The sequence below is a fragment of the Clytia hemisphaerica genome, unplaced genomic scaffold (genome assembly GCF_902728285.1).
Source record: "Clytia hemisphaerica strain Z4C2 unplaced genomic scaffold, Clytia hemisphaerica genome assembly, whole genome shotgun sequence".
NCBI lineage: Eukaryota > Metazoa > Cnidaria > Hydrozoa > Leptothecata > Clytiidae > Clytia > Clytia hemisphaerica.
Window position 1 is genome coordinate 976,404 of NW_027104529.1, and position 20,130 is coordinate 996,533.

Genomic DNA, 20,130 nt, shown 5'->3' on the forward strand with positions numbered 1-20,130 from the left:
TTACCGGTCCGTGTTATACACGGCACAAAAGCAAAAAGCACTGGCAGCATTTGGAAGATTTTGACCTTAAAAGGTTCTAGACCAATAAAATACCTTCAGAATGATATTTCTAACAATTACAAGTGTTTTTCAAACATTTTCTTTGTTTTTTACAGCAATTAAAGCTGACCTGTCAGCACTGACCTGGGTCCTGTGTCCTGCCTCCTGGGTCCTGTGTCCTGCGTTTCGAACCAACCGGTTTGTTCATTACCCGCATTGATATTGTTAATCAAAACGAAAGTTGAAATGACGGGATGAAGTCGCAACATTTCGAAGGAAAAGGCAGCGCGCTGGCCAATGAAAAAAGAGTTTTTTATCCCGCTGGTCAAATTGTACTTTTAAGCTGCTTTGCGCGCAAGGTGGGAAAGCGTGAAATCATATGCTTTCAGTGGAGTTTTGGGACGAAATCAGAAAGAATTGGCCTGAAAGGATTTTCGTCTCAATACTTGTTTTTTTTATCGGTATGAAGTTGACCCCCCCCCTTATCGGCCCAATGCCGAAAAAATTCGAAAGTTTTTTGTCGAAGATCCCTTGCAGCCTATACAAGAATTGGAATCTAAAGTTGAAGTCGTAACTCTTTCCAGTAGTACCCCGCAGAGAAATTTTAGTTGGCAGACACGACTTTAGGTTGGTTTGGATCTTTTATTTTGAATGTAATCGCACTTTAGATGAATACTTTTTTTATTGGATTCATGAAGGTCAAGGTTGTTTACTTTATTTCAATTAGAGTACCCTGCCCGTTGGCGACCGAAATTTTGGATTCAAATTTCACTTACTTTTAATTTTTGAAATCCTTTTCCCAACGGTAAGACAATTAAACATGCTCTTCGTGTTTTGTTTTGATTGTTTTTTTAAGGCGATCTTTAGAAAAAAACTTTCGAAGCGCGGTACTAGTGCCCAGTTCCCGACCGACGTCCAGTCTGCGACCGATCGCAAGAAGAAAAAATCAGTGCTCTCTTCAGGTAAGGTCATATTATTGATCAGGATGATAAAAAACTCATAGCTTCCCGTATTACATTATTACACCGTTCTTTTGTTTTAATAGCTTACTTCATTTCCCTTCGGCATGTTTTTTCAAAATTTTCTTCAAGTCGCCATTTTTTTTCTAAAGTGTTTTTGTTTTGTTTTCGTGGCAAGCATGTGGAAGATTGACCTTTAAAAAGGTTCTAGACCAATAAAATACCTTCAGAATGATATTCTAACAATTACAAGTGTTTTTCAAACATTTTCTTTGTTTTTTACAGCAATTAAAGCTGACCTGTCAGCACTGACCTGGGTCCTGTGTCCTGCCTCCTGGGTCCTGTGTCCTGCGTTTCGAACCAACCGGTTTGTTCATTACCCGCATTGATATTGTTAATCAAAACGAAAGTTGAAATGACGGGATGAAGTCGCAACATTTCGAAGGAAAAGGCAGCGCGCTGGCCAATGAAAAAAGAGTTTTTTATCAAAGCTGGTTCAAAACTGTACTTTTAAAGCTGCGAATTTGCGCGCAGGTGAAAGCAAGTGAAATCATATGCTTTCAGTGGAGTTTGTGGACGAAATCAGAAAGAAATTGGCTGAAAGGATTTTCGTCTCAATACTTGTTTTTTTTATCGGTATGAATTGGACCCCCACCCCCTTATCGGCCCTGCCGATAAAAATTCGAAAGTTTTTTGTCGAATCCCTTGCCAGCCTATACAAGAATTGGAATCTAAAGTCTGAAGTCGAACTCCTTTCCAGTATGACCCCGCAGAGAATTTTTAGTTGGCAGACTGACTTTAGGTTTTTTGGAAATCGTTTTATTTTTGAAAGTAATCTCACTTTCGATGAATACTTTTATTTATTGGATTCATGAAAGGTCAAGGTTGTTTACTTTATTTCAAATTACCTGCCCAGTTTCCATTTTTCACTTTTTAACTCCTTTTCGACCAACGGTTACACTTTTAACATGCTCTTCGTTGTTGTTTTTGATTTTTTATTTGAGGCATCTTCTTAGAAAAAAAACTTTCGAAGCGAGCGGTACTAGTGCCCAGTTCCCGACCGACGTACCAGTCTGCGCCGATCGCAAGAAGGAAAAAATCAGTGCTCTACTTGCAGGTAAGGTCAATTTATTGATCAGGATGATAAAAAAACTCATAAGCTTCCCGTATTACATTTATTTACACTCGTCTTTTGTTTTAAAATAGCTTACTTCATTTCCCTTCGGCATGTTTTTTTTCAAAATTTTCTTCAAGTCCGCCATTTTTTTTCTAAAGTTTGTTTTTGTTTTGTTTTGAAGTGGCGGTCTATGGAAGTCTTCATTTGATAAAAACGCGGGAATTTTTTTAGTCTTTTTTTTCTCTTCGCGTCTGGAATATGTTTTGATCGCAATGTAGAGTCTTCTTTTTCATTTTTTGAGTTTGGTCGGTCGCAGACTGGACGTCAAATTTCGAAGCTGATTGCATCAACTTTTTTATCAATATTTCAAACGAAGGAAACTGTATCGAGCCGGCTAGTTCGAAACGCAGGTCACAGGTCACAGGTCAACAGGTCACAGGTCACAGGTCAGTGATGACAGGTTGACTCTAATCAATGTCATTGCAGAGGAAAATGTTTGGAAAACACAAAGAATTATCAAAAACATAATTCTCAAGCAATTTCATCCATATAAAACCATTTCAAACATCAAAATTTAACCATGTGATTTTATCGATCTTTCGCAGTTTGCGCCGTGTAATAACGCAGACCAGAAAATTTAAAACCATATTATACGTATAACAGGTATATTACATATTGTAATGTTTGTAATGTTATATGATGGTTACATATAATAAAACTCATCGCTCTAAAACTACCTTCTCAGAGAACTCACGAGCTTCTGATTGGTGTAATTTTATATCCAGCATATTTTACATCACATCGGATGCTAAATATTTTTGGTGTTTTTCTCTTGTAAACATGATATTTTGTGATTCTGTCAACATTTTTGTCAAAAATTGTCATTAAGTCATTAAAATAACATTGAATGATTAATTAGTTTCATCCTTCTAAAACACTCTCTTAGGGGACCCTCACAAGCTTCTGATTGGTGCCGTTTTATATCCATTCACCTCAACATCACATTCTGTATAAAATATTTTTGTGTTTTTTGTCTTGTTAGGCACATATTTAGATTTGTCATTTTTTTGTAAGTGTCACTAGGTTGTTATTTTTTTTGTCATTTATAATATCTAAATAACAGGTATTTTTTGTAATTTAATGCGTTAGTATTGATTTTATTATGTATAGTTTGATCTTATTATCTTTTTTCCGGTCTGCACTTTGTTGACCTGTGACCTGTGACCTGTTGACCTGTGACCTGTGACCTGCGTTTCGAACTAGCCGGTATCGAGCTGATTTTTACAGAAATGCTTTCTAACATATTTATCGTTTTGGACAAGTATTTTTTGGAGTGGGAGTTGAAGCGTTTTTTCTTACGAAGCTTTTTTGTCCACAGGTAGCCATTTTATTTTTTCGAAAAATCCGGGTTTTTCATGTGCTTCCGTGCAAAGTTGGATCTTTCGGATTCTCGTCTTTTCTGAACTTTTTACAAGACGGAAATAGGTCAAGGCAGATTACTACCAAAAGAAATTCTCAAGAGGTTTGTTTTGCATGACTTTTCTGGGTTCAAAGACGTTCGGTCGCCAACTAGACCGGTCGCCAACTGGGCAGGGGACTCTATTTCATTGATTTATTGAGCTGCAATGGCTGATTGAAAAACGAAGATTTTTGATAGTTATCAGCGTGGGCTTGGCCGCCATTTTAAATTTCGATTTTTTTTCTCCTGTACTCGGCAATTTAGAGGTTGTTCGTAATACGCGATTTGGCTTACACGTAACACTTGTGACTACTTGTCATGACCCTTTAAACTGCTGTTAATTGCCTTTATATTTGGAATTTGAAAACCTTAATTGTTAGTTGGGTTTTAGACAGTTTGAGGCTTTCATAACAGATAAATGCTAACATAATCAATAAAATATTCCCTATTCCAAATATTTAATGAAACTTCCAAAAACATAGAGATAAAAGAAAGAAGGAAAATACCCTTTTCATCTTCATTTTCTCCCGCCATCTTGATTTTGGAATGTTTTTGTTTTCACGGCGAAAAATGCAATCTCAGCAAAAGGCTTGGTGTAGCACTAAGAGCGATTGCGCATATCCGTGATCGCAACCACTCCCCCCCCCCGCGCCGCGGTAGACTAGCAAGCGTCTGTCTTTCCTTGGACACAGGAACGCGGGAATAGTGTTTATATATAATAAAGAGTTCTTATAAAAAATAGAAATTGCCGCGGGAGAGTGGATTGGAAAGACATATCTGTATTCAGTGAACATTATAGACATAGATCCCATTGCAAGTTTAATCTGCAGCGAAATACAACGACGTGGTTTACTAGTCTACCGCGCCGGCTGCGCAAGCCTAGCCTACTCTCACGTTTATCGCTTCGTAATACCTCTACGGCATTGAATTTTGAGCTTAGCCGTAGATATGGGTCTGTGTACAGACAACCCATGCCACGCACAGTCATGAATTCCTTTCGTATGCTATTGGCCCTAATGACACTTTTTGATTTAACCAGGATTAAATCATTTATTGATGTTTCCGTTATTCAACAGCTTCCATCAAGATGCTTTGTAAACTCAGATTCGGCAAATTCCTATTATAACCACGAAATGGCGGCCCGCGGTAATACAATAGCTGAACTGCTAACAAAGTACACATACACACACGCCTTCTTTTCTTTTATTGGAACGCTTTAGGAACACCGGGCGCCCGGGGGGTACTATGCGAGGTGACTAGCAAACGAAAATTGACCCTTTGAGAGACAAAATTGATGATTTTGGGACTTTGGAGACTTTTTTCATTTTGGTCGTTTTTTTCCAAATTTTGGTTTGATTTCCACCAAACACTGGAAACGACCCTTTGAGAGCTTTTCGGATTTTCTTTCAGAGACTAACTTTGTAACCCTTTGAGAGCTTTTGAACAAAAAGGTACCCTTATGGCTCGAGCACCCATTTTGCCTAAGTACCCCCCCCCCCCTGGGCAGTAAGCCAGAAACATCAAAATTAAAAACAAAGGCTGGATATCCAGGCTAGATAGTAAAAAATTATGGGTAACAAAGGTTATCAAATAAACGAATTTCATTTGCAGCATGGGTTGTTGAACCTGAGCTAGTTCAGATATTTTGTTATAACTGGCATTTTGAAAACAAAATATTTGAAATACCATTCCATCATTAAAGAAAATCCAAAACGAGCTTCTTCCGTCCTGTTAGAATAACACTCTAGTCTTTAAATTGATCCTTATATCGTTCAGATGGAATAATCCTCACGATCATTTTCAAACCTAAAGATTCATTCTTTTACAGTCTTTCAATCGTTTTTTCAATCCTGATACTTTAGAATCTAAATATCGAATACAAAAATAGGACACATTTCTCGTAGGAATCTTTATAAAACAGACCGTGATATTTTAAGGACTGGGGTAATTTAAGAACAATACTGAGGTTAAGCATACCAGGATAATCACGACGACGGACGAAAAATGTAATAGGCTAGTGAAAATACGAAATTTGATTGGTTTAAACTCACTAGCCTGTTAAACTTTCGTTCGTCGTCTTGATTTTACCGATTTACTTAAATTCACTAATAAGTCTCCGTCTAGCGATTTTTCGACGGATTAACAAAATTCTCACACAGTAAATATTTAGCGAAAATGATACTTTCCCAACTCAAAATTTGATACCTTGGAAATCGATAAGCTCAATATTTTAAGTAAACATTTGCGTTCCTGTTAATTGGGTGTTGAGAAGATAAGTACCCAGAGCTGAAATTTAATCGCCACGTGTTTCTCGAACTTAATTCAGTAAACTTACTATTTACTAAGTATTCTCATTTTAAACTCTGAGGAGCAACAAGTTTTAGAAGGCATCAGTGGTGGTGTCAACAGAACAGATACCAACTGTCTAAACTGCGTAATCGGTACACATTACATCTCACGGTTTTGGATTGCCAAACAAGCAGAAAGAAAGAAAGCAAAAACCTTCAAAAAAGTATGAAAATCATAAAAATGTACTCAAGTTTTCTCTCAAAAATCAATAGAAAAACATCTTTCAAGGGGCTTTCAAGACGTTCCAGACGGAGGTTCTCGTTGTTTCACCTTTTGTTAGAATGGTTCGATAATCAAAAGGTTCCGTACACCGATCACTTATATGTTCAACCCCTGATTGAAAAGTATACCTTTTACTATCTGCTTTTGAAAACTGGGCATCGAAAGTGTTCTTCTGAGACCTCTTTTCTTTTTCTTTTTACCACCGTTCTTATTAATGACGTCAGCGTGATTATTGTTCGCTCCATACTGAGGGATTTGGACGTCGTTGTAAAAATAACCGGTGGAGTAATGTTTGAAGGAGGACGTTCGCTTCGTATCATCGCGAAACGTCACGTTAATTTTCTGTCCAAAACTGGAGGGAATCACGATATTCGGTACGCTATGTTTCCGACGTAGCACCACATTGCTGTTTGCTCGTTTCTTCGATGGTTTAGGGCGTGGTTCAACTTGTACGGTGGGTGGTTTTTTAATTCCATCCTCTGTTTCATCTTCTTCAAAAAGTGCTTCTTGGATGGCATGTATCGTCATCGTGTTATTATTGATTTCAATTTTATTGTCAATCTCATGTGGCTGGTAGTCCGAAGCCACTGCTCTAGACTGATCTTCCATTAATGCAAACAAACTGTATACCAGAAAACACTTTTATTACATGTCATTGGTACGTTTCCGGCTTTAGTAGTATCAGCTAGTTTGACATGATTTCCGCATCGAATTACAATCTAATCAGCTTGTCATCTGGTATCAATGCAAATTACTAATTGGTATTTTTTGAAATTTTAATTTTTATGAATTTATTTCGTCATTAATCTGAAAATAACACAATTCCAAAAAAACAATCAAAAACAACATCGGACCAAAACTAGCTGCGAAATCACTTTATTAAAACAATAACTTTTTTGCATTTACCACCTATGTCATGATTTTCTTTAAGGTCATTTCCTTTGAAAAACAACTAGGTAGATCCTCTAGCGAAAAAGGTTTCTATATAGGAAGCATATCTATTGAGGTCTGCGATTCAGACTAAAAAACAACGTGCAACCACAAATGAAGACATCTTTTCCCTTTTACTTCAGACACATTCAAACATTATAAAAGTTGAAAGTTCTGATCGAAACGACACCCATATGCTTTACGCCCTTATTGAAGATGCTCGTTGGCGTGTAGACGTTAAAAAATGGTATATTTCATAAAAATCCTACAGTACTTACATTTCATAATGAAGAATCTAAGCACTTCCTCAAGGTAAAGTCTAGTAATAGTAATGGTTCGCATTAATGCAAACAAAACAGATGTAGTGTGTTATTGACAACAACAACTAGCATAGCAATTTTGCATTTAAATCTTGTCACCTAAACGACCAGTCATTAGTCTCTGGAGCTTTTAAATCCTGTCAGTCAAAATTGTCATGAAAATCCATCACTAATTTCCATCCCTCTCTCTCTCTCGACGTCCGTTATTCTAAGGAGATCAAAAAACCTGACAAAATTAATTCAATAACTTGTACACTCTCTTGACAGACGTTCTAAACAAAAAGAACTAACACAAAATACGGAGTTTGGAGAAGAGAGAAAAACTTTATCTACCGAATGTATAAAAAAGCAGATTAGATAAGGAAAAGCCACGAAACGAACAGTTTTTTACTTTCTTAGCGTCCGCCGAATATAAAAGAATAAACTAAACTTCCCAGACTGATTTCTTGGATTGATAACATTTAAGAATTGTGGTGGAAATGAAGAAAACTGACGAAAAGAAATTTCCCATCTTTGCTTCTTTTGAGTTAAAAAATTAACTTCAATACATACATATGTCCGGTTAAAAATTTCAACTTCTAATTCCATGAAGGTTGAAATATATAACACCCCTTCTCACAGACCCACTGGGAACGCTTCCCACTGGAAAAATTGGCCGAGATATCGTCCCCGGTGGAAAATTATCTTCCAATTTCTGTCCCCGCTGAAAATAATCAAATAAACCAATCCTCACTGCAAAATATTATGCTATTTTTCCCATCCCCACTGAATTTTTGACTTAAAAACAAAAGAATTGAAATCCCCAGTCATAAAAACTATGGAAATATCAATCCCCATCGAGTTTTAGTCCGTTATTTGTATCTCCACTGGTTGAAAGAATCCTACCGGGTCTGTGAGAAGGGGGTGTTATATACAATAGTTTGTAAATAGAATTGCTTCACAGGTAAACTAACTTGATTTCTCCACCAAAACTCTTCACTGGTTCAAATCAGTTTAAAAGCCCGTGATACAGGAGTACCCAACACTTAATCTCTCGGCGATCTAAAATACCACTACTCTTAATGAACCCTTCTCTCAAAATGGACAAATAAATTCCAATAGAAACTATCAAGAATGTCTTCGAAATTTGGCAACTGAATCTAAGAGCATTTCACCTGTAAATCGCCAATTATCCCACCCGCAATGCTAAAAACTTTAACAAAAACGCAAAAAATTTTTGCTTTAGGTATATATTGTATGTTAGATTAGGCTGGGTTGGCATCCTAACCTAAGAATACTGTAAGAATATTTTATTTAGGATGATTTTATCCAAAATGTTAAAGAATATTCATGATTAAATGAAAAAAAACGCCATTCTTATATAAAAGCTATGTATTTTTGCCAGTTGCCAAGACACCCAGAGCAGGCACGACGCAACGGGTGCGGCAGGTACAGATTTTCACAAAAATCCCGAAATTTTCCTCTTCGTCGGTAAAATCGCTATAAAATTGCTTAATTTTCCTCATTCACCGTATCAGATACAAAAAGCTTCCGTCGTGCCTGCAGAGTCAACTCTATGTTCGCACTTTTTCGTGAAATCGATAGCATGTCATACAAGTAAGATTCGCAAAGGAAAGAAAACCAAGCCACGATTTTTCTTGTTGACATTATAATCCTTAACTGTTGACATTCTACAAAGCCGTAATATTGACAAAATTTCCCATTCAACAAAAAGAAAAATAGTTTGTTAGGAGTCAAAAAGATAAAACAAAGAATTTTAAATGGGACAAAAATGTTGATGAAAAGAGGGATTTGAGTTCAAGTTTTGTTGCAGATAAAATGAATAAGTTCTTTCTGATGAGAAGTGAAACGTTTCTTAAGAAAAGTTGTCTTGAATATCTAAAAAAATCAACATAATAGAAGCATCTGATGTTTGTATGTATAAACTAGGACAAGGACAAGCTGACTCGAAACTAACTAATACTACAAGTTCCCAAGCGGACTCTAAAGTAGGCTTCTGCTCATCCTCTAGCGAAAGGAGTTTCTTATAGGAAGTATATCTATAGAGGTCTGCAATTCAGACCAACTTTAAAGAAAGCAAACGAACGTAGTCGGAGTGCTTATAAAATCCTTTCGTTAAACATTTTCACAACTTGTCGCTTACTATATAACCTACCCACGCAATTAAGAACGATTAAGAGATTTTTAGGTCATCTTGTTTTCTTTGAATGTCAGACCTTCCGCGATGGATCCCTTTCTTCACGTCCAAGTTGATCCCAAAAAGATCAACAATTAAAAATACATACTTTAAGGGTAGAAAGTTTCGCGGGCAGAGAGTTTCGCGGGACCGACAAGTCGCGAAATTTCGCGGATTTAAGTTTCGAGATTTTTACTTTTTGAAGAAAATTTACGGAAGAAACTTTCGCGGTTTTTTGTGAATGTTCAATTTTAGTAGCAATAACTTTCGCGAGTGGCTAGTGAAAGTGAAAAAAAAATTATTTCAAATCTCATTTTTTCTTCAATCGAAAGAGTGATATGCTAATAAATGAAAAACAAACTATTTGCACATTTTCCTCCCATTCCGAATCTTAGTCACTGCGATAATATCGATAATGTCGACTCTCCTAGGCTTTTAAAACTTGGAAAAAACTTTCGCGATTTTTAGGAAAATTTCCTTTTTCGCGAAATTAACTTTTGCGAATTTCTTGTTTCATTTCTTACCTGGCAGAAACTTTCGCGAAAAAATGCCAAAAACGCGAAAAACGCGAAAGTTTCTGCTCGCGAAAGTTTCTGCCCTTAAAGTAAATGAATTGTTGTTAGCCACAAATAGTATGATAAAGATGCATGCCGTATCGTTGAAAAGGTTTTTCTGACCGGAAAAGTTGAAAATCAAACATAAACTTCAAATCTACAAAATTAGACTACTCAACTTATAAAGAATATGACGGTATAAATCATATTTCCGTATATAGAAATATTTCAAATGTGAGATATGATTTTCTACCGCCTGGGCTATTAGTTAGTCCTCCCTGGGCAAAAAAAATACCCCTATGCATCGCTAAACTTGGACACAAAATTACCTAAAAAGTTGTTTAGAAAGAGTCAAATCAGTATCCGCTGTTATTTGCGAATCACATAATTTCAAATCATCATATCAACCGTCCAAAAGTCACTAATGTGTAATACTTTTACAAACATCATTTACTTTGAAAAAGTTTCTCAAAATAATACATTTTGATAATATGGGGAAGGACTCAGTGGTTAAAAAATAAAATAAAAATGATCCCATTTTTCGATAGTCAGATAATGTCGCATTTAGAAAGATGATGTAACCAGTTGAATGTTATGATAACTCGAAAATTATCTAAACAACAAGCAAAAGGTGCAAGAGATCGATTTAAAGCGTAAAAGGGGGTTCCTTTTGCTAAAATACAGTATAAGAATTGAAGTCGGGGTTCATTTAAATCTTGATTTTCGATACCAAAACTAACGGAGTCGTCTTCTTTTTCGACAGTCAGCCCACTATTATTTGGAGAAGCCTTTACTACTTTTGAAAGTGATAAAATACAATGCCTGAAGAAGAACCCTTTCTCTTCTACTATAGAAAATTCTGTATATTGTGATAGATTGTTAGCTTAGGTTGTAGAAAGCCGATACCCCAATTTTAGTGGACGAGCTATAACTAGGGGTGTTTCAAACATTATTGACACCAAAACTCCAGATACCATCAATGACAAAAACAGGTGTATATGACCCATAAAAGCACTTGACAAAAAACAAGAAGCCCGTTGGGCGTGAAGGCCCAGCGAAAAGTAACGTGTTGAAATCGAGCGTACAAAACAGCATATGTATGACCCCGTTGACATGGATCAAAGTGAAGACAGGAAAAAAATTTTCAAAATAACCGCGGTACTTCTCATTGGTTATACGCTTGAAATTGTATTGAATGGTCCCCTACCAACCGGGACTACACAGGCGAATAAGGCTCATCCGGTTGAATACTCTCCTCGGGTACCTAATAGCTGGGGGTTTTGGAATAAGCGGGGGGGGGGGAGGTTGGAAAAAATCTCAAAACTTAATAAGTGGGGGGGGGGGGGTTGGAATAAAAATGTCTGTGGTGGAAAACTTTTGAAAAGGAGGCTACATGTTTTTTTTATAAGCATATGTTTTTTGGGAAACAAGCTCAGTTATGCTTAGAGATATTTTAGACTCAGGCTTGAAGTATGTTTATCATATGCTTATTTTTCCGAAAAATTCGAGTCTCCAATTTTTCCAAAATCTGTCATTGCTATACATGAGGATAGGGAAATAAGTAATGACACTAAGATTTGTCATTACGTTTTGCAATAGAAAAAAAAATTTCACTTACACACCTCAAAAGCAAGCTCAGTAATATGCTTGTAATATGCTTATTTTTAGACAAATTTAGGTCTTGGTATGCTTATAAACGTTATGCGTATAAAAAAACATATAATACAGCAGAATTAGGACAAAAGAGGGAACTATTAAAAACATTTTCGCAAAGATCAATAAGCGGGGGGGAGGGGGGTTGGAATAAGAATGTCCTAGGTAGAAAATTATTTTCGATTTATTTGGGGGGGGGACAGCTATTAGGTACCCAAGAGTACGAGTTTCAAAAATCGTCAATTTTTTTACCCAATTTTTGCCTTTACATTTTTGCCTGTAACGTCAGTCTTTGGCCAATAAAATATTTTACCAGGCCTTAGCAGCGGACCCCCCTCGCGAAAATGTCTTCAGCTACATTCAACTATAAAACAAAAGAAAGTCCGAAAAGATTCATTCTGACATCAAAAATCTTGAAGTAACAGACGAAGTGATCTCATGTAAAAATGCTATATTTCGTATTCTATCTAAAGTCTGTCCAGATATAATTGGCAGTGGAAACAAGAATGCCTGTAACTTTTGATAGTCAAATATAATTATGGAATTTTTTTTTGCTTGTTTTAGAGAATCAAAAGCGTTATATTTGAATGTATTTTTGGTTGAAAATTCGCGATTTTTAGCGGTTAAATTTACGATTGTAAAAATTGTGCTTTTTTTCTACTTATGCTATAACGTTCATTTTTACACCAGTGGTAAATCAGCCTTAGGTAAAGAAGGTTGTCAAATTTCAAGGCAAACAGAAAAGTCCTTCGGAAGATATGGGACTCGAAATACCCCTTGGTAGCACTTTTCTGTGAAATATCAAATCTCCAACATATTACTAAAAACGGGGGTTATGTTTATATATTTTTGAACAGTGCAATTAAAAGTTAGAAAATGTTAAGTGTTGGTGCATTGGTATTATTGATATCATTGATTATTTCGAAACGAAGTGAAATCACAGTATAATTGTTTTTATTGAAAAGATAAGCATGAACTTATATTGCCTTTGTTATTTTTAAGTCATTAAAGAACTTTGCTAATTCCCAAAGCCAAAACACTAAACACAGTTTGGCTATGAGGTCATTAAAGAGATCGTAAAATGTGTTATGATCGAAAAACTGTTTTATCAATCATATCACTACCCCCGTTTTTAGTAATAAGTTGCAGATTTGATATTTCACAGAAAAGTGCTACCAAGGGGTATTTCGGGTCTCATATCTTCCGAAGGACTTTTCTGTTTGCCTTGAAATTTAACAAACTTCTTAACCTAAAGTTGAACTACCACTGGTGTAAAAATGAACGTTATAGCATAAGTAGAAAAAAAACTCAATTTTTGCAATCGCAAATTTAACCGCTAAAAATCGCGAATTTTTCAACCAAAAATATATTCAAATATAGCGCTTTTGATTCTCTAAAACAAGCAAAAAAAATTTTCGAAATTATATTTGGCTATTAAAAGTTACAGGCATTCTTGTTTCCACTGCCAATTATATCTGGACAGACTTTAATACATCATTCAGGCAAAAAGTAAGTACAAAGAATAAAAGCTACTATTTATAAAAGTCATGGTAAAAAAAAAAAAAAAAAAAATTGTAAAAATGTTATCAATAAAAAGGCAATTAAAATGTAAAATATGGCTAAGTATAATGATCCCAAGTGACTAATGATGAAAAGAAACTAATCTCGAGAGAAACTAAACAAAGAAAAGAAGGCTACGAAAACAAATATAACTCTCTCGAGGCTTTCAGGCCACTATTCAAAATTGGTGTATGTCTTTTAATATATAAAGCCTCTTTGATGAGTAAAATACTCCAATTGTTTGCGGAGTCGATAATTTTTGTATTGTCTTTGACCAAATTGATGTAATACAATCTTTCATCCCCACGAGTAACGTTGTCAATATCAAAAAGCAACATTGTTCTTAGATAATTTAATTGGTTGCATTCTCTTAAGTGATCGAAAATGGCACTATCCTTTCTTGTTGCATGTTCAACAGCGTTCATGTAAATTCCTTTCAGTTTTTCCAATATACGCGGCGGAACAACCAGGACAACAAAAGCGATATACAACATTAGCAAATATAGCATTTTTACATGAGATCACTTCGTCTGTTACTTCAAGATTTTTGATGTCAGAATGAATCTTTTCGGACTTTCTTTTGTTTTATGGTTTTTAAAATTATCGGCTGGTTATGGATTCTACATTCAACTTTCCAATAAAATTCTAGCCTGGGTATCCAGACTCAAAATTTCAGAAAAAAAAAACAATACAAAGTTTCTAAAGTTTCGGTGTAACTAAAAAAGTCGGGTACAGTTTGTTTGATACTGCCTGTGAGTGAACCCTTGTTGACACTATCAAAACTTTGAAAACCCAGGCAGACACACATAATTAACTTACCATAAAACCTCTTTCACAAACTCAAAAAACTTTCAAAACTACTTTAAACTACATCAAAACATCAGCCACATTTTATAAAGGCTACTTTCCAGTGGCCATTTTGTTTAGAAATGAACCTGTGTTTTCATTTTCGTTCGTTTATCTTTTTTCACAAGGTCAGCTTTTTCCATAAATTATGCGCACCCATAGAAAACAAAAAAAATAAAAACTGGAAAAATATAAAAAAATCCCGCAAATATTCTGCTTAGTGAGTGGGCGCTTTTTAACAAATAAGGTGCACTCACCTGCAATCACATATGCAGGGAGAAATATCCCTGCAGGCATGTTAGTTGGACCATACCGTAAACCAGAAAAATAATCTTAAAAAAACTAGACGATGAAATAGTTTACGGTCTGCATATCCAGGCTAATAAAATTAATGTGGTTAATGTTTGAGTTAACAATTAATGTGACAGATCCAGAAATGACCATTTTCACTGTTCATGCATTGCAACCATGCAAAATGTTCCAATCTAGTTCAAATTTACCCATGAGCTGCATTTAAGTGTCCAATAACAGATTCCAGAATCAGTTTATATACTTTAAATAATTATGTGATCGATGTGAGTCGAGTTTGAAACCGACCGACCGTTTTAATGCGACAGATCCAGAAATGACCGTTTTATTTAATGTGTGTAGAATCATGAAAAAATTCCCAATCTTGTAAGTCTCCATTAACATATTCCATAATCAGCTTATTTGAAATAATTCTGTGTCGAGTTTGAAAAATCAAGCCACCGCACCTTTCACCAAACGAGACAGATCCAGAAAAAATAATTTTCACGCACGCGTAGCATCATGGAAAAAGTTCCAATCTTGTTCCAATTTACACATGAGCTCCATTTTAGTGTCCATTACCAAATTCCAGAATTAGTTTACTTGAAATAATTATGTGTTGGGTTTGAAAATCATACCACGTCCCACTGACCGTTGTTAACAGCGACAGATCCAGAAGTGACTGTTTTCTTCTGTAGCATCAAGAAAAAAGTTCTAATCTTATTCAAATTTACACATGAGCTGCATTTCAGTTTATTTATTTCTATATCAGCAGCCATTGTTTCCTAAAAATAAAGTCTTTTTGAAAACAAGAAACTAAAAATGAAAGTGATTTAAGGTAGATTTCACTCATAAAACTTTATGAAAACTTGAGCAAAGACTCTAAGATATGGCAGGATGTTGAAAAAGGTTTATAAAGAAAAATCTTTACAAAATTTCTTGAGTTTGAAAATCTCTTGACCACTAAAGCAAAGAAAATGTTCAAGAAAGTATGAATCAACCTCCTCGCTTCGACCGCCATCTTGTTTTGATTTGAAAATTGTTTTGAAGGAGCGCGGAATCAGAAAATATATCTTTTATAGCCAGTATCCGACTTTAGCAAGCTTTTCCCCATCCAGACGGCAAAAAGTGTGGTACTGGTTTTAAGCGCCGTTTCTACCAAAACGGACGGACAGACACACGTACACACGAACAGAACGTTGCAAATGAAAGGCCCACTCGCTTAGCGCTGGGCCAACAAGTCAACCCTTAACCAAATGCTTATTTTCTTTGAGCATCTACTCTATAATCCTTGCTGTGGACAAACAAATCTCAAAGCACTTCAAAACCCTCTTGTTGTAGAGGTTGTATTACTGTTTATTGTTTGCGTTAAACCTTTTTTTTGTTTCTGAAATATAACCCAACCTCCAAAAGAATCAAATTTCCCAAAATAAATAAATCACTGTTTTATGTCTTCCCTTTTGCGCCACGCTCCGATTGATTAAGTTCCTTGGATTGATCTGGAGTTCCGAGACTTTCATGAAAATTTAGACGTTAGGAATAATTAAAACAGAACAACAAATGTGATGTATTTTAAGGGCGTTATCCTCCTTGAGGGTCTAATTAAGACAGAATTAGATAGCTTAAGTAGTCATAGTCATAAACCAGTCATCAACCCAAATCTTTTCATTTGAAACCATCGGGTTGGTGGTATATCTTAGCCAAAAATCGAAGACCCTTAGAGAAAAAAAACATCTTTAGAGATTTCCCCACAAATTTGGGTTGATTTTGCCAAAGTTGTATAGTCTAAATCTTCAAAAGACTCTTCGAGGGATTTTGGTGATTTTTTCAGATAGATAACGAGGGACTCGAGTATCATAAAATATCTACCACAAAATCAAGCATTGCAACAAAATATAGAAAACCTATATCAAAAGTTGGACAAAAATTCTTTATCGCGTTATGTAATGCTTACAAAACTTTCATCCTGTTATCTTAGAGTATATCTTTCTACTGGTATGAAAAGATATCATCTTTTATCAAAACTCTTAACCATCAAATAAAACTTTAAAAGCTGATATTGATCTAGTGCTAGAGTCCAACTACACAAGCTCAGCATTGCGATTCCGAGTTTTTAAACAAAACTACTCAAATCCAATCAATACCGTAAGTTGGTCTAATATCGACACCCCATTCTAATTTTGACACCCTTCTTTAGAGATAGGAATAATTGGAAAGTCAGAATCGCTGATGGATACTATTTTTGTTTGTTTAGCAAAAAGAGAGGAAAAAGTCTTTTGTATATATGTGATCCCGACCTTCCTTCCCATCTCTAAAGAAGGGAATAAGGGTGTCGGAATTAGAAGAGGGATGTCGACATTAGACCAACTTACGGTATAGCACATTTCGGGTTTCACTGGAAAAGAAAGAAAAGTGTGGAAAATGCGAATAAATTTGAACTGATTGGTTTAATTAGTGTGAAAGTAACGGTCAATGTCCTGAAAAAAACGCCGAATAAGAAATTGAGAATTTTGAATTTCTATTCGAAGGTTCGGTTTGACGTTACACATTAGCAATATGTATCCACCATTACACTACACTTCAAAGGCTTTCCTCCTTCATAAATTGTTGAGGTGGAATTGCATGTATGTCACGCTATTTTCAAATTGTTCGAATCTTTTCCAGTGATGATTGACATAGCGAGGGGTGTGAAAAACATGTTTAACCGTGCTAAATAAAATCAAAAAACCATAAAATGAAAAGAAAGAATATATCTTACCGTTTCCATGGTAATAATATGGCATCTTGATATCGTTCAATTGTACATAAATCAATTTCTTGCGATTCCAATGATGTACAACCTTCTTTCTTAAAATTTCATTCCAATCCGTTAAAAGGTGAAAAAACTTCTTCTTGTAGCTTAATCCACTTTTATGCTTTCTCTCCTTGATTAAAACCGAATTTTCACATTTACGTAAACGGTTGGGCTTGATGGAGGAGGAAGCTTGATTCAATAACTTTCGCACAGCCACCATGAGTCAGTTGAAACAGAATCAAAATCTCTACCAAAAATACAAACGTTCTCAAACACCATTTTTCTGGATACCAAATCAACAAACTTCGCCAGTGTGATAAGTATTTTGTTTCTATTTAACTGTTCTATATAAGAGAAATAGAAAAACCAAATGAAAGTTATAAACGAGAAACATGTTATAATCATTAAAATTCACGACTGACATTTTTTCATCCTTCATTACCGTTTTGAAGTGAAAGCTATCAACGGATGCACTCAATTTACTATTGAAAAAAAATTCCTATGGGACAAGAAAAAAATTTTCTTTTATATATACCCAGGGGAAATTCCCGGATATTCATGTACAGATTTTTATGCAGAAATACATAAACACCCGAAAACACCCCGAGCATCTTCCACTTACATACCAAAAAATTGAGCAATTGCAAAAGTCATACTCTATAAATCTGCACAATTTTACATGATTACTCTCGGGTATCTAATAGCCGGAATTTTTTTTGAAAGTCCTAATTCTGCTGTATTAGTGTCCTTCTCAAAAATTTTCCACCCAGGACATTTTTATTCCAACCCCCGGCTATTAGGTACCCGAGAGTATGGATGCATCTCAAAAAGTGCAAAAAATCGCCAAACTGATGACTGATAGAAGTTTTTTTATTTAGAAGAAAATCTAATTTGCCCGGATAAAGATTTGTAACACAAACTTGCACGTGAGACACGAAAGCTTGCGACTTTTAAGTTTTTTTTGTTCTATTTATTTCCTTTGGAGATTTCCCTTTTTAGTGTTAACCCAATTATGTTGAGTCACCCCGACCTGATGTTGAAATATTGTAGTTTGTACGGCTAACCTAATCAAATTCGACTTTAACAATATCCGTTTTGTCTAGAGTTTTTTAAAGTATAAAATTAAATTCGCTATGACACGAAAAGTTAAAAACTTTATTTTCGATGGAGCGTATTGCCTTTTATGTTTAATGAACGAAGGTTGTCTAAAAGTTGAACGATATAAACCGCTAAAATCATCGATAAATGAGGAAAACTATTGACCAACAACCCATTTTCCCAAGACCTTTCGGAACAGCTTTGAATTTATCCAAGAATACAGTAAAAGTAAAACATCGAAATAATTTTGAAATGTCAATAGAATGCCTCCCTATGGACCGGAAAAATTTAAGGATCTTACTTGATGTGTGGATGAAGTCGCCCATTAAATAGATAGTAAATGCAGGAGAATATATATGTGCGGAGTTTACAGCCGCGATTGGCGGTATACGGAAAAAATCTCGGCGGTAGAGTGTAGGACAAACGTCACACCGTTAATATACTCCGTCCTTGTTTATTTCACCCCTGGCTTATCTCCGTTTTCAAATTTATCCACTAATATGAGGAAAAAACAAGACCTACTCCTGCTACAAACCAATCGAAATAAAAATCTTGTAAAAAATCGAATAAAAAGATGTTAACTTTGCGTTCGACAGAAACGTACTAGAAATGAATAAAAAAAGCTGGTCTCCATCTTTCCATTTGAAACACGCAATTCTCATATACTCTGTAAGTCTTTGAAAAAAAAAAAGAAAACAGTTCTAAAAAGTTGTGAAAATGAAAAAAACGAAAACCGCCAAACTTCAAAACATAGAGGCACGACATCCACTACTTAAAAACTGCGCAAGGTTTATAAATATATTATGCGGTAAAAAAAAACTTAAAAAGAATATTACTTAATAAAAAAAAAAGATATTCAACAGTCGTAAAAAGGTCTGAACAAATTTTATTGTTAAAATTTCTTAAAATTCAAACTAGCGAATAAGAGGTTATATTATAACTGAATTTAAACACTATATTAAAAATGTTTAGTAAAATTTAACTTTACTCAACCGGACAAATTCGTTTAAAAAGGGCGCCAATTTTTTTGGGATTCATAGCAGGGGTCTCACTTTGCTTTTGTTAGGCCGAAAAAAGTCAAAGTAGCTCCGAATAATTTTTCAGTTTTTACAGGCGAATGTACCCTAAGCTATTCATCGTTATAATAAAAGTTCCGAAAACCTTAACTTTTAGAATTTAATAGTTTTCCCATTTCTCCCCTGCCCTAGACAGGAATTACCAATGCATGTAGTATGAAAAATATTGTAGTCAAAATAAGGATTTCGTGATATTATTACATGGCTCCTAATCTCTCTCAAAGACACAACAGTTTATCTAACTGAACCCATCAAAGGTACCGAATACAAATTTCAAAAAAAGTTTGCAGTTTTTTTTATAAAGAATTGGATATTATGGATCTAAAAAAGATACTTAAAATAAGTTATACGTGTCTAAGAGTGGAATTAGAAGGATTTATACTGATATTATCAGAGATTAAAGAAATCGAGACTATTCCATCCTCTTCGTTCACATGTCAATTCGTCATAACTACGTGTCACTATGAAGGAGGACGCAGTACTCAAAAATATTCCTATAAGGGTGTTTTAAGAAGCCTTCTTTACGGTCAAGTCACAGATATCCGGGGGGGGGGGGTGGGTACGACCCTTAGGTTTGATCTTTCAGGGGGTAAAAAGAAATTTCCTGACCCGGGACTTTCAAGTTTAAGGGGGGGTCCCCTAAGTACCCCCCCCAGATATCTTATATAAAAATTAAAAGCTCCTTTGCGC

At 35.3% G+C, this 20,130-nt stretch overlaps 1 protein-coding gene across 3 annotated transcripts in view; it reads right to left on the minus strand.

The window, feature by feature from the left end:
- The window catches only part of LOC136822145 (pleckstrin homology domain-containing family G member 5-like), a 67,670-nt gene extending 50,053 nt beyond the window's left edge, over nucleotides 1-17,617 (minus strand). Inside the window, exon 1 of one of the 3 annotated variants that reach the window (XM_067078376.1) lies at nucleotides 17,231-17,617. In XM_067078376.1, coding sequence (XP_066934477.1) covers nucleotides 17,231-17,486 — 256 coding nt within the window. In that variant the 5' untranslated portion in view covers nucleotides 17,487-17,617. Of the gene's footprint in view, nucleotides 1-4,080; nucleotides 4,168-6,273; nucleotides 6,955-17,230 lie in introns of those variants that run through there. The other 2 variants (XM_067078375.1, XM_067078377.1) reach the window with 2 other exon arrangements.
- Between the last annotated feature and the right edge of the window lie 2,513 nt (nucleotides 17,618-20,130).